Genomic DNA, 15,175 nt, shown 5'->3' with positions numbered 1-15,175 from the left:
TTACCATCAAACACAACAGGTGGCGATATGGTCCTAGACGTAGTCGGTAACGCAACCCCCGAAAGCACATTGGCATGCCTCTCTGTCTTGCGAACGGACGGTATATACGTAATGGAAGGCACACTGTCTGCTCCACTTCCAATCAATTACAACGTGGTCATGCGAAACCAGTGGCAAATCAAAGGCCAGTATATGTTTACACCGAAACAAATGAAGGAGCTGATTAAACTGGTTGACACTGGGATTGTGGATTTGAGCTTCTTTGTTGCTGATTCGTATCCGCTGAAGAGGGTGCATGAAGCTGTTGAAGCTGTTGCTGTGTTGTCGGGTGGGATGAAGTACGTTTGTGTCGAGATGGTGTCAAAGTAAGGAGTGTGGTCTTTCCTAAAATCGATTGTTGTAAAAGAGAAGCACAAGTAGCAATAAAGTGTCAAGAGTGATATTCAAAATCATTGATGGAGTGTCATTGGCCAATAATCAAGCATCAAAGGCTTTAGAGGAAGCCGAGATATACTTGTGAAATGACTTTGCGTCCACGTGTCCGCTTTTGAGGAATCAAAAGCAGCTGTTGGAGAGGTTCATACAGGTTTATTCAGAACACTGTTTGACAGGTACAAAGTAGTCGAATTGTAGAGTAAGATGGTGGAAATGGTGGACTCTCGCTAATCTGGTCGCAGATCCCAGCAAAATTGTCAAGATCCGAGTCAATACAAGCTTGGACGAGATGAAAATCACACAGATCGCACCAAGGTCGTTACGGAAAACTCTATTATTGATTGAAATTGTCGTTACGTTAGCAAGACAACTGTTTATTTGCAATACATAACATGCAAGTTCGCAACTTGAAATCTGTCATCCTTGGATACGATCCGGAACTACCCCGAACCTCGCAAGAACTAGCAGACGTTGCAATTGCTGAGCATAAACGAGCGTCACGTGCGCATCCTGCAAGCCTGGACACAACCTTTGAAATCCCGCACGGCGTAACAAAAATCCACCATATTTGTGTGACCCTTGACCAAAAAAAAGCCTATAAAATGCGATGTGACGTGGGGTCCATCTTTCCAACAAAAACCTTTTCTTCCTCCTAAAATCAAGTATTAAATCATCGCTATGGTCCAATCAGAAATGCTCGCTGCCCGTGTTCACGCAGATCGCAAACTCTACCTCGACACAGTGCCAATTCCAACCATTCGAGCCGGAGCTCTGATCATCAAACCGCTGGCTGTACATACGTGGAGTTATACTGGAGAGGTTATTGATGGGACCAGACAATATATGCTGCCGGAATTCCCTACGATCTTGGGAACGGGAGGTATTGGCCAGATCGCTGAAATTGGGGAGGGCGTCTTTGATCTGGAGGTTGGAGATTGGGTTTTGATGGATCCTCAGGTTGGGAATATTACGAGGGATACGCAGTATGATAATATTCTTATTGGGTGGACGTCCAGTAGGTGTCTCATGCTGGCTTGAACTTGTTGATGTTTGGTTATCTCGCCGTTGTTTCAAAGATCATTTATTCCTTATCGTCCTTTCTTTAGCCTCTGGCCCATTGGGCAAACGAATCCAGCAGGTTTGGAAGGAAGGCAGCTTGGCTGAATACTGCTTGTTTCCGGCAACTCATGTTACAAGACTTGGTAAAAATGCACCGAAACTGTATCCAGTCACTACATGGGCTTCCATTGGTTTTGTCGTGCTCTCTTACTCTGGATTGATGAGGGGTGATTTCAAGGCTGGTGATACGGTTCTCATTAATGGTGCAACTGGAACCATTGGGTATGAATTCTTTGCACAACCCCTTTTTTTTGCGGTATCTAACAAAACTGATTCTTGCATTTTTAGATGTGGTGCTGCGGTACTAGCCATGGCTTTAGGCGCTGGAAAAGTCGTATGTGTTGGAAGAAAGCAAGAAGCTCTGGATACACTCAAAGAACTTGCCAAAAAGTTCCCAAAGCCTGAACGTCTCGTTACGGTCTCGTCTGTTGGTGAACCAGCTGAAGTTATTAAACGATTGAAGCTGGCTTGTGGTAAAACTGACGAAAACAGAGGTACAATTTGCCCATTTGGCTGCAATGTCAAAACACCGTTAACTCACTGCTATAACGTCAATAGGCGCCGACATGGTCCTCGACGTAGTCGGCAACGCTACCCCCGAAAGCACAGCAGCATGCATAAACGTACTCCGCAAGAACGGCATCATGGTAATGGAAGGCTCGCTATCTGCTCCCCTCCATATCGACTACCGCAACTTGTTGAGAAACCAGTGGCAAATCAAGGGTCAATATATGTTCACCCCAAAGGAAATGGAGCAGTTGATTAAACTCGTTGATGTTGGCATTGTTGATTTGAGTATGTTTATCGCTGATCCATATCCTTTGAAGAGGGTGCATGAGGCTGTTGAGGCTGCTTCGTTGTCGGGTGGGCTGAAGTATGTTGTTGTTGAGATGGTGTCAAAGTAGGATAGTGGAGTGGTGGGCGTAGTGATATGTTGAGTTTTTGTAAAGGCCCATTATTGAAAACGAAATGTTCAAAGAAAGTGAATCTAAATAGACATAAATGCATCAATAGCATGGTCTGGAAACCTTTTTGATCCAAAAATGCTCATAATGAGCAAAGATACATTCAGCAAGGTACATTGCGTCAACGTGTATTTCTTCGACCTGAGCAATGAAACAATAGGAATGAGAAGAAATTGATCAATACTCTCAATGCTCAAAATATGTCACTACAAGCGTAACTCCTTCTCTCCAAAAATGCTTCATGACTTGACTTCTTGGGAATCTACTTGCAAAGATTGTGAAACGTCACTTCAAACAAGCTAACGAAACCAGAAGCAAACCCATCCTCAATTTTGAATTCCAAAACCGACAACCAGCCATGGTCCAACAAACAGAAATGCTCGCTGCACGCGTCCACGATGATCGTAAACTGCATCTCGACACAGTTCCAGTCCCAACAGTCAGACCTGGAGCTCTTGTAATCAAGGTACTGGCAGTCCATACATGGAGCTATACGGGAGAAGTTATCTCTGGAGAAAGGAACTTTTCAATGCCACAATTGCCAACTATCTTGGGAACGGGCGGTATTGGTGAAATTGCACAAATTGGGGAAGGTGTTTTTGATCTTGAGGTCGGTGACTGGGTTTTGATGGATCCGCAGGTTGGAAATGTTACGAGGGATACACAGTACGATAATATTCTTGTTGGATGGACGTCTAGTAAGCTGATCAGCTCTTTAACTTTGGTACAATGGTAGGTTTTATATTCGCTGACACAATGTTCTTTTTAGCATCTGGTCCTATTGGTGAGAGAATCCAAAAGCTATGGAAGGAAGGCAGTTTCGCTGAATACTGTCTGTTTCCTGCGACACATGTTGCAAAACTCGGTCCGCAAGCTTCCAAATTGTATTCGGCTCCTACATGGTCTTCAATTAGATTTGTGCTTCTCGCTTATGCAGCACTGATGAGAGGGGACTTCAAAGCTGGATGTACGGTTCTCATTAATGGTGCAACGGGAACAATCGGGTCAGTAGTGCTGTTGCGTTGTCTAAACGAGACACCATGCAAAGAACTTCTTCAAATCTAACCCCGCATTGATCAATTAGATCTGGCGCCGTGGTTCTGGCAATGGCTCTAGGTGCTGGAAAAGTTATTTGTGTCGGACGGAAACAGTCAGCTTTGGAAGCGCTTAAAGAACTTGCTAAAAAGTTCCCACTTCCCGAACGTCTCGTTACTGTATCATCCGTTGGTGAGCAAGACGAAGTGATCAAGAGATTACAGGAAGCTTGTGGCAAAACTGACGCCAACAGAGGTGAGAGAATGCAGTTCAAGTCGTGCCTCCCAAGTTTAGGAATACAATGATTGCAGCTCACTGTATTCACAAAATGATATGTAGGAGCCGATCTGGTTTTAGATGTAGTAGGCAACGCAACACCTGAAAGCACAACAGCATGTCTATCAGTCTTGCGAAAAGGTGGTATCATGGTATTGGACGGCTCGTTGTCTGCTCCACTCTCCATCAATTACGGCAACCTTATGAGAAACAATCTTGAGATCCGTGGGCAGTACATGTTTACTCCACAACAGATGCAGGATCTGATTAAACTGATAAATGTTGGAATAGTGGACTTATCTTTGTTTGTGTCGGATGCGTATCCGTTGAAACGCATTCATGAGGGAATTGAAGCTGCTGCCGCGATGTCGGGTGGTATGAAGTATGTGTGTATTGAGATGGTGTCAAAGTAGTAAGGTTGTGTAAACTGTAGGAGGGCAATACGGTCGATAGAACTTTGGGCTCTTGAACCAATAAACCCATACTATGCTCCGAATATATATTGATAGTACAATCGGGCAGCTCGACCCAAACTCCTCTAATTCATGCATTTTTTGTCAATAGATGATGATATCGTCGTTTCTGGAGATTCGGATATGGTCTTTCAGCAAAACAATCGACTTCTTGCAATGCACGTCAAGAAAAGGATGTTTTACATGTAACGCCGAGAGCACATCCTCGAGAAAGTCAAACTGCCAGAAGCTGCATGGTGTCTTTTGGCAGTCATAAGTGGAAACGACTACAAAGCCAACATTAAAGGAGTCGGCATCAAAACTAATTGCAGAGCATTGCAAGAGCTGGTAGCCACAATGCCCGTTAATTACGACGGTGCTCTTCTGCTTCGAGAGTATTGTAAAGGGATGGGCACAACAAGAGACTTCAAGCTAGCTTTTAATGTCTTGTTTAGACATGGAGAAGGAGCTAGTGCTGTCGTTGATAGAGAAAATATGAGGCAAAGTCGAGATAGAGCAGTAGTGAGGCTAATTCCGAACTTCTTCACGATGTACTTCCAACTCTAGAATTCCCGCATCATACTCTGACATCTGCCATAGACATGCTCTCGCTGGATATGGAAAAGGATTTTTATAATCAAGTCATTGGAAAGCTTGATTTGCTAGAAAAGCACGTATTGGAACATCTGCGAAACTCAACGGCAGATATTCAAACGATAGAGAATGAGTCAACGTCAGAGTTGGAGGTGCTTTGTAAGATCAAGAGGCAACTCCTCCAGATGCGTCTGTGGTTGTCCAGATGCCGAACCGTATGGCGATGACGAAGTACACTATGATAATGGTGATGAAGAGGTCGATATTGGTGGCTGGAAACGAGATGAAATGCAGAAGTGGAGTATTAAGCTAAGTAGGTTTCTAAAATAGAACGGCTGCCAATGAGAACTGGATCGACTACTGTATAAGAATTGGTAACAGTTATGATCACTCTCGAGAATTTTATGCATCGAGAAGGTATCGCAAGAGTCATGGAATGTCAGGCAGGCGTCTACTGGAGAGTTTGACCGTATTGTACAGGCTCTGCTTCAAACGGTCGATGGCAATATCACTCATAAAATATCTAGTGATCGTCCTGTCATTATCTCGATTGGTTTGGGCATTCAAGAGTAAAAAGTCACAACATACCAGCTTCTTGAAGCGTCTCATCAAGAGGGTGAAGCCACTGGGGTATTCACGAGCGGGTGTGGATGAGTACTTCACCTCTAAAAGGTGTCCACGTCGTGGGTGTGATAGTTATATCGAAATGATCTTAATAAGATCCCTGTATTGTCGCAACTGCCACATGTACTATCATAGGGACGTCATGGCCGGCGAGAACATGGCTAGGATTGTACTGGAATATCTGGATACGAGTCTCACCTCTCGCCTCGTAGTCGCGCTAGCAAGACGAATGCCGGCTTACCATCATTGGCTGTAGCTGATGAAGACCCAGTAGCGATGGCATATATTCGTGCTGAATTGGTTGATATGGACTATGACGTCGCTGGTCGTGCTGCTGCTGAAGGTTGTCGTCGATAGGCGTTCTGAAAAAACGCGAATAGTTTCATGTATTTGAAAATCCGGCCACCTTGTCACATATTCATATCAAGTAGACTTTGTTTGGCGGAGAATTTTTGCGATTTTGACAGCTGTCAATGACGTTGACAGCTGTCAAAATCCCGTGGTGCATCTCATCTGATCACCTACCACTCTCAAAAAACGCTCATCATTTAATTTCTTAATTCGTTCCAGCTCAAAGTTTTGCATCATGTTACTGTTGTATCTAGTTGCGTCCTTCTTAACAGCGTGTTTTGGATTACCTCACCAACAGCAAGATTCGTGAGGTAAGAACAACCCATTTACGTCAAGAAGGGAGATATCGCACTTCCACGCTTCAAACCATCAATCTGATTATATTCCAATTTCTTTGCTAGTTCGATTGCCATCATGTTTGTCAGGAGCTGTCGACCTCTACAAAAGTTTTCAACTTCGTTTTTGCCACTATCTAGATTTATAAGTACACCAAGAGGACATGCACAACATGTCGGAGTAGTGTTTGATATAGATGGCGTCCTTCTTAGAGGCAAGGACAAGCTGGAGTCTGCCAAAGAGTACGACATTGATTTGACAAATGTTGATGCGACTGTTTCGTATCGCTGGATGACACTGGCGTTTGTCAGAATTATGGATTACTTCATGTATACTCCAATTGCTTTAGAGCCATGTCTTTGATAAAGAAGCATGAAATTCCTTTTGTGCTTCTTACTAATGGAGGGTCTATGCTTGAATCTCAAAAAGCAGAACAAGTGTCAAAAGTACTTGGAGTTGAGGTAATGAATTTGCTGTGTTATGACTGCATTTTCGCATGATTATGAATCCGCACTGGTGTTTGGACTCGTAACTGCATGACAAGTCTTCTATTTGATGTATTGAATGATTTCTTCTATTTGATGTATTGAATGATTAACTCTATAGATTTCGGGCGACCAAGTCATCTTGTCTCACACTCCCTTCAGAGCATTGGCTTCAAGATATCAAAACGATCTCGTCTTATGGGTTGGTCCAGATTCAGTCAAAGACGTCGCTCAAAACTATGGCTTCAATCGTGTGGTGGTTCCCGAGGACATTTTGAGATGGAACAATGCTACATGGCCTTTCAAAGAAGTGCATCAAGAGGTCAACAGTTCTATTGATTTTGCAAAAGAGAGTTTTGCTGCGGTGGTAAGATATTCCAGTTGTGCTCTAGTTTGGTTTTGTCTGTGTCACGAACGCAGCTACATGCATTACTTTAATCACCTTGTTGATTGTTTTCATAGTTCGTTGCTCATGACTCGTACGACTGGGGACGAGATTCCCAACTCATCATTGATATCTTACGGTCAAAGGATGGTGTTATTGGAACTCTACAATCTCGAAGTGATTTCATTCAAGAAATACCAATCTTTTTCTCCAACCCAGGTAAAACTCAACTTCTGGATGAAGTCTCGATTTTTAGTATGTTTTAAAAGCTATCATCGTTAGACTTTATCTTTTCTGGAAAGTGGAATATCCCTCGATTTGCTCAAGGTGCATTCGCAATCACATTAAAGGTGCTCTACAAGGTAACATGTCACGCTGTGGTTGAGATGCATACGAAGATAATCTTATTCCATGAACGGTCTTTTGCCATGTACTCACATACTCTCAAACTTCATTAGGAGCTGACCAAGACTGATTTGGTCCACACTACCTATGGAAAACCGAATCCTACAGCCTATGGTACACATCCTGCAATTATATTATAATCCGTGCTATTTACGTTTGATCCAATAACCGAAAACTAACGATTGATTCTTTTGGGCGTTTCAATTAGAGTACTGCACGAAAGTCATGGAGACACTAGGAAAGAAACCAATGACATACTACGCTATTGGAGATAATCCAGCTAGTGACATTGCTGGTGCCAACATGATGGGATGGCATTCAATCTTGGTCAAGACAGGTAGGAAGAAAATGAGAATTACATTTCATACTAATGGTGGGACTTGAACTCTGACATTGACACTGCTTTGTACTTTCAGGAGTTTGGAATGCTGAACAACATGGACATGATCACAATGCTACTACGGTGGTTCATGATGTACTCGAAGCCGTCCACTTTATCATAAAAACCGAGAATTTGTAAAAGGAGGTTATAACTCTGTACATTGCACGAGAATAATTAGGTATACCCTAAAGCCATGATAACACGCGTTTCTTTGCGTCATTCGATTAAAGTTTTTTAGTTCGTAGGAGCAATAAGTGGGATCCTGACAGATGTCAAAGTCATACCGGGAATACCCAACACAAAAAACCTGTCAAAGACTTGCAAACAGGGTACCTGCAACAATTACTTGTGACAGCATACAACTTCCAGAATTAATTGGAGATTCGAGATCAATCAGCTTTCCAGCGTTTTGAAGTCAATAGTCCTAGATGATAGTCCTCTTGTATCTCGTTGCGGCATTTGCTGTGTTGACATGTTTTGGATTACCTCAAAAGCAGGATCTGTGAGGTACGAATCCGAAGGAAACGAGGGATAGTCGTTCTCATCCATCATTTCAAGATATTGAACTAATTTGATCCTTTTCATTTGCTAGTATCGTATTTGTCACCAACCCAACACACTTCAGATGTGTACAACTACGGATTGCAACTGCTGACCTTTCAGTTCTCAACCTTCTCTTTCCTACAATCTAGAATTACAAGCCATCCAGGAAACCATGCTCATCATGTTGGAGTCGTTTTTGATATAGATGGGTACGAGCGATGGTCGACACTGGTTGGCTTTGGGCGTTGGACATTGTGATGGAATCTACCCATTCGGACCCGTGTATGTTGACCTATCATTTCGACATCTAGAGTACTCTTACATGGAAAAGCCAAGGTCGAGTCTGCGAAAGAGTGAGTCATTGCATTGATGTGTTTTTACATTTGACAAAGGTGTTTCTGAACGAGATAGATTGATGGATGTCGTTTGAATTTTTAGAGCCTTGAACTTGATAAAGAACCTTGAAATTCCCTTTGTCCTTCTCACCAATGGAGGAGGAGTCACTGAAGAAGAAAAAGCGAAAAAGGTGTCAAAGAAACTTGGATTTGAGGTATGTTTTATCTCTTTCATCAAACCTGTCTTAGCACGTATATATGTACTCATCGTTTGCAATGCCGTTTTGACATCTTTCTAACTGTACTTGTACGGAATCCAACCTAGATTTCAGGCGATCAAGTCATCATGGCTCACACTCCGATGAAGCGACTAGCTTCCCGATATCAAGATGATCTCGTACTGTGGATCGGCCCCGATGAAATCAAAGATGTCGCTCATCACTATGGCTTCAATCGTGTCGTTCTTTCCGATGACATTATGCGATGGAATAAGTCTATATACCCATTCAGACAAATTCAAGAAGTTCATGGTTCGATCGATTTCTCGAAGGAGTGTATTGGTGCAGTGGTAGGCTCAAATCGTTTGTTGTAAAATGGTCGTTTGTGGGGAGCGGACCAGGATCAGCCAGGCTTTGGCATTAACACACCTTCTATGTGATTGTTTGGATAGTTTGTTGCTCATGACTCACAAGACTGGGGACGAGATATTCAACTCATTGTTGATATCTTACGATCAAAGCATGGTGTGCTTGGGACATGGCAATCTGCCAGTGATTTCACTCAGCAAATACCAGTCTACTTTGCCAATCCAGGTACGTCCGCCGACCTGCAGTCAAGCTTTGGACAATGGGTGCTCCTCCTCAACTCAATTCAACATCTAGACTTTGTATTTTCAAACAAATGGGGACCTGATCGACTTTCTCAAGGTGCATTCGCCATGACACTAAAGATGATCTATAAGGTAACAAATCGAGGTTTTTACTCGAGGTGCAAGACAGGTGTATTGGTTTGTCATCCCCCTCGTTTTTAACCCTTGAAATACTTCTTTGTCGACTTCATTAGGAGTTGACCAAGACTGATCTGATCCACTCTTCGTTTGGAAAACCGTATCTTCCAGCTTACGAGCATGCTAAAATGGTGATGGAAAGCCTTGGCAAGAAGCCAATGGTGTACTACGGTATTGGCGACAACCCAGCTAGCGATATTGCTGGTGCCAATATGATGGGGTGGCACTCCATCTTGGTGGAGACAGGTACGATAATACGCAAGTTGAAACGTGTGTCGCTCTCGTGGTTTGATGAGTTTGTGAGCTGATCGTCAACGCGGTTACTTGTTTTTTAGGCGTTTGGTCAAGTGAAGAACACGGAAACAACCACAATGCCAGTGCAGTTGTTCATGACGTACTTGAAGCAGTCAATTATATAATCAAGAATGAAAACTTGTAGTGCGTCGAATGTATTGGACCAAAAAATAGACGGATCCTTCACGCAATGACGTGTCGACGTGTTTCCTGAGGTTTCTGGCGCCATTTGCTCCAAATCATTGCAGTTCACGTCTGTTTCGGTTTCTGGCTGTCGTGAGCTCTGTGGTCAAATTCCAACAATCCATTTCGCTCAAGTCACTTGTCGAGCCAGGAAAACGCAACGTGCTTGGAGCATCGGGAGCACCATTACCGTATCGGCCTCGACGATCTCAACATATCTAGAGCCGTGACCAGCTTGATTTTGGTCGAAATCATGGTATAGATTCTTGTAAATCGTTGGGTGCTTTTGAATTGTTGCATTATGAGCTTTATGACTTTTCTAACTTGGTTTATGATTCTACTTAGTCTCAAAAGTCGATTTTTAATTTCTTTCCGAAGAGTGATGGCACTAAAATGACGGAAAGCGAGGTAGAGTGTGCGCAGTGATATTTGACGTTTCGAGAGGACCTTGGTTTTGCTCATTGTACTGCATATAGCCAAAATCAAACAAGAAGAAGAAGAACGACGAGCCATTAAGTATGTTAGTAAATGATCCATTTCTAATTTGTTCAGTTCTTTTAACACTCTTACTTCTATTCTAGTCGTCGACAGTGATGACAGCGACGAGTACGATCTCATTGAAGCATACGTTCATTCGATTCTTTTACATTGGAAATATGTCAAATTGCTGAAGCTCTACATTTCATAGTGGGCGCAAGAAGAAGAAGCGCAAATCTGTTGGATCTTCGAAATCAAAAAAGGCTGTTGTCTCCTCCGATGACGATGATGACATTGAAAAGCCTAAATCAAAGAAGAAGAAGGTCGCTAAAGTCGTCGTAGATGATGACAGTGATTTTGAAGAAGCGAAGAAACCGGTTGCTAAAGAGGCTGCAAAGGGACCGAAGAAGAGACCAGCTGACGATGAACCACCGACAGCTGCTCCGTAAGCATCTCCTGAGAATCGTTGTTTTTTGTCATTTAAAGCGTTTTCTGACGCACTTTTCCTTTATCTAAAAGTGCTCTAGTGGTGAAGAAGCCAAAAGTTGAACCACCCCCACTTAAAGAAGTAACGACTTCGTCCTTCTTTGGAAAGTCCGAAATCAAACAGGTCGATACTACTTTGGTTAAGAAGGCACCTCCCAAACCAAAACCAGCCCCTGTAGCCGATAAACCTTTAGACGATTTTGTAGACGATGACTTGGACGAAGCGACTATTGAACAAATGTTCAAGGAAGCCGAATCTAAATCTCAATCGCAATCTACATCCGTCAAGGACGACATTGACGACAATGACGATTTCCAAGAACCTTCACAACCCGCTAGTAAACTAGCTAAAAGTAAACTGCCATCTAGTCCACCTCCTAGTCAAAAGGCACCGTCTAGTCCATCTAAAGCTGGTAATAGTAGCAAGCTGCCATCTAGTCCTTCCAAATCAGCCACCGTGGCTGATTCCAAACCTGCAACGAAACGACCTTTGCCGTGGTTGAAACCAGATCCTGCAGCACTTGATAAGCAGGTTGGTGCATCGTCATCGGCTGAAGCATCTCCGGTCAGGAAGGTAGATTCGGTCAAGGCTGAATCACCTCTCAAGAAGGTAGCATCTCCCAAAAAGGAAGCAGCTGTCAAGAAGGACAATGTTGTCAACTCTGAAGATTCGCTCAAGAAGGAAGAATCTGTCAAGAAGGGTAAAGGAAAAGATGAAGATAATGAAGATGGAGATGAGGAGGAGAAGGAGCTAAAGAAGAAGGCTAAGTGAGTCGATTGTTTTACCCACAACTTCGTTTTTTTTGCTGACGTTAATCTATTTTCTTAGCTTTTGGGCCATTCAAAATCGACGTGCTCAAGGTCCTGCTGCACCTGGATCAAAGCCCATACCCGAGGGTGCGGAGAATTGTCTATTGGTGGGTATCTCAGTGCGTTGAAGATGTCCAATGCAGTGCAAAAACAAAAACCTCTATTGCTCACAGACACATCATATAGAACCTGACATTTGTATTTACTGGAGATTTGAGCTCCATATCTCGAGATGACGCCAAACAACTAGTCGAACGTTATGGTGCACGTGTGACATCAGCAGTCAGTGGTAAAACTACCTACTTGGTCGTCGGTGAAGAGCCTGGCGAATCAAAGACCAAAAAAGCAACCGAGCTCAAAGTCAAGATACTTGACGAGGATGGTTTGTTCGAGTTGATTGCTACTCGACCTGGAAAGGATGGTAGTGCTCCTGAAAAGAAAAAATCTGCTGCTACCATCAAGAAGGAAAAGGAGATTATCAAGAGTGTTAATGAAGCACAGAAAGCAGCTTCGACGCCTGTTGCGTCGGCATCAGGAAATGTGTCACGACCGTAAGTTGAGTTCGAATGAATGTACTTCTTCTACCGTCGTTGATTTTTTTCGCGCTTGGTAGACCACCACCTTCAGGATTATGGACTGACAAGTACAAGCCAAAATCATATTCTGAAGTGCTCGGGAACAAGGGCATCATCGAAAAACTAGCCAAGTGGTTGAAAGACTGGCATTCTAGTACTAAGAATGCCAAAGAACCAAAGGCTGCGTTGTTGTCTGGGCCTCCGGGTCTAGGTAAAACCACAGCTGCCCATCTCGTTGCTAACATGGAAGGCTACGAAGCATTAGAATTCAATGCTAGTGATACCCGAAGCAAGAGGAAGATTCACGTAAGAGCACAAAAGGTCAAACGACAATTCGCCATGGTTTGCTTACAACACTAGATTTTTAGGATTTACTGGCAGAGTTGACTGATGGTGGCAAGTCTATGACCGACTTCTTCACTGTCGATGGAAAGGGCGTAAGTCTTGTGTTTGGTATTTGAAGTATTCGCGTGGAAAGTGGACAAATGATATAAATCAATATTCAATTCACATAGAAAGGAGCGTCCAAGCAGGCTAATCGTCAAAAGCAACTCATTATTATGGACGAAGTAGATGGAATGTCTGGTGGAGATCGTGGTGGTAGTCAAGAGCTCATCAAATTGATCAAGACAACGAATGTAAGTTGTGTGTCCCAATAGTCAAGATCGCTGTTTTAACTTTGATTTTTCGAATAGATTCCCATCGTCTGCATTTGCAATGATCGTCAATCGACCAAGGTCAAGTCTTTGGCAAATTATTGTTTGGATCTCAAATTTAGAAAGTGAGTTGTGAATCGCCAGTAACCTAGGTTAGTAGATTGAAGGTCTAAACCATTTGTCTGGTTGCCCCAGGATTTCAGCGGATGGACCAACAACGATGAGACTTACTGCCATTGCCACGGCAGAAGGCCTGTCCATCAACCAAAATGCATTCAAGTCGTTATTGGAATGCACCAATGGTGATATTCGACAAGTTCTCAACGTAATGGAAACTTGGAGATTGTCCCATAAGAGCATGAGTTATGATGAGACCAAGACTCTGTGAGTGTAGATCCTTTCTTGTAGTCGGATGTTTTGCTGGGTTTGGCTGCCCTAGTTGCGAAACGAAGTCTTGCTGATCAATCTTTAATCAATTTTGTGATTTAGTGCTGAGAAGAATTATGTCTTGGGACCATGGCAAGTTATGGACAAGTATTTTCACGGTCCTGCATTCCGTAGTATGACTGTGCCAGAGAAGATTGAATTGTATTACAATGACTTTGATTTGCTGCCGCTATTCGTACAGGTATGATATGATCAAATGATCTTGTGGCACCTCCCCTCACTGGTTTCTGTGGGCGATCAGAAACACATTGTAACTCTTTATCCTTTTAGGAAAACTACTTGCGACAAGAGCCTGCCCTAGTGAACGAAATGGCCGGAAGCTCTTTTGATGATAGAGCCTGCGCAACCATGGATTGTATGTCTCTGGCTGCCGAGTCCATTGCCTTTGGAGATGTCATTAGTGCATCTATACGTTCACGACAGAATTGGAGTTTAATGCCTGCTCATTCTGTGTATTCGTGTGTTATACCGGCGTTTTTCACACACGGGAAGGCTGTTCAAGCTGCTGGCAGTTGGTCTTCATATTCGTTTCCTTCGTAGGCATTCAAGCGTTTCGTACTCGGGTTTTCTTGGGTCCCCTAACGAATATTTGTTCTTTTACAGATGGTTGGGTAAGAACTCGTCCCAAACCAAGAATGCAAGATTATTGAAAGAGTTGCAGATTCATATGAGACCACGTGTCTCTGCTGACAAGAAGGAGATCCGTCAGTCTTATTTCGGTGCTCTCGTGCCAAGGTTGACCAAGCCCTTGCTGGATAATGGTTCGGTATGGCGAAGAATGAGTGCCTAGTGAAGTACATTTGTCATTTCTGATAGATTCTTTTTTTTGTCTTAGAATGGTGTTGATGAAGTTATCGATGTCATGGACGAATACTATCTGAACAAGGAAGATTGGGAAACCATTCTTGATTTAACTATTGGTGGTGACAAGCTGCTCAAATCTATTGATCCTTCAGCCAAGTCAGCCTTTACGAGAATGTAAGACTTCTGATCACTTGTGGTTATTACTCTCTCACTACTCTGCTTTCTTTTTCCGAAATCATTCTCATTGACTTTTCAACAATCCATTTAGCTACAATAAACGACTCCACCCAACAGCATTAATCTCAGCTGAGATTCCCATCTCCAAGAAACGAGTCAAGGAAGCACAACCCGACTTTGAAGATCTTGTTGACGCGGGAGATGACGAAGATGGTGGTGACGAAGCAGATGGAGGAGTAACATTAGGAAGTGATGACAGTCCAGAGGATGAAGATGCTACTGATTTAGCTGCTGACAAGATGGTTAAACAAAAGAGTGGTAAAGGCAGTGCTGCTGGTAAAGGAACTGGTAAAGGTGCTAGTAAAACCACATTATCGAAGGGTCTTGGTAAAGCTGGCTCCTCAAAGAGTAAAGCCGGTGGGTCTGGTGCTAGTAAGGGCAAGAAGAAATAGTAGTTTGCTGGTGCAAAACGCGTGTATATTATATGGGCTGGATATATCGAAAGTTTGTTGTGTATATGAGAAATAAACGGAATGCC

General features: G+C 43.2%; 2 protein-coding genes across 2 annotated transcripts; both read left to right on the top strand.

The window, feature by feature from the left end:
* Nucleotides 1–2,877: 2,877 nt before the first annotated feature.
* Nucleotides 2,878–5,857, top strand: SmJEL517_g00197 (uncharacterized protein; the record flags this gene model as incomplete). The annotated part of the gene is made up of 8 exons (XM_031166127.1): nucleotides 2,878–3,217; nucleotides 3,289–3,523; nucleotides 3,604–3,809; nucleotides 3,894–4,205; nucleotides 4,850–5,035; nucleotides 5,082–5,189; nucleotides 5,404–5,563; nucleotides 5,713–5,857. 8 exons carry the CDS (start codon nucleotides 2,878–2,880, stop codon nucleotides 5,855–5,857), a joined length of 1,692 nt encoding a protein of 563 aa, XP_031028091.1.
* Nucleotides 5,858–6,265: 408 nt separating this feature from the next.
* On the top strand, nucleotides 6,266–15,089 carry SmJEL517_g00196 (uncharacterized protein; the record flags this gene model as incomplete). Its single annotated transcript, XM_031166126.1, has 34 exons — nucleotides 6,266–6,429; nucleotides 6,537–6,648; nucleotides 6,794–7,039; nucleotides 7,135–7,276; nucleotides 7,340–7,419; nucleotides 7,516–7,576; nucleotides 7,671–7,799; nucleotides 7,879–7,978; nucleotides 8,537–8,596; nucleotides 8,699–8,740; nucleotides 8,826–8,937; nucleotides 9,048–9,290; nucleotides 9,393–9,534; nucleotides 9,604–9,683; nucleotides 9,785–9,974; nucleotides 10,064–10,166; nucleotides 10,341–10,461; nucleotides 10,551–10,613; nucleotides 10,682–10,721; nucleotides 10,787–10,811; nucleotides 10,894–11,127; nucleotides 11,202–11,936; nucleotides 11,998–12,097; nucleotides 12,165–12,529; nucleotides 12,592–12,859; nucleotides 12,922–12,990; nucleotides 13,069–13,191; nucleotides 13,249–13,334; nucleotides 13,405–13,593; nucleotides 13,699–13,837; nucleotides 13,927–14,192; nucleotides 14,260–14,422; nucleotides 14,492–14,634; nucleotides 14,729–15,089. The coding sequence occupies 34 exons, from the start codon at nucleotides 6,266–6,268 to the stop codon at nucleotides 15,087–15,089; spliced, it is 5,496 nt and encodes a 1,831-aa protein (XP_031028092.1).
* Nucleotides 15,090–15,175: the final 86 nt, after the last annotated feature.

Source organism: Synchytrium microbalum (genome assembly GCF_006535985.1).
Source record: "Synchytrium microbalum strain JEL517 chromosome Unknown SmJEL517_scf0001, whole genome shotgun sequence".
Taxonomy (NCBI): Eukaryota; Fungi; Chytridiomycota; class Chytridiomycetes; order Synchytriales; family Synchytriaceae; genus Synchytrium; species Synchytrium microbalum.
This window is presented reverse-complemented; position numbering and strand designations above follow the sequence as displayed.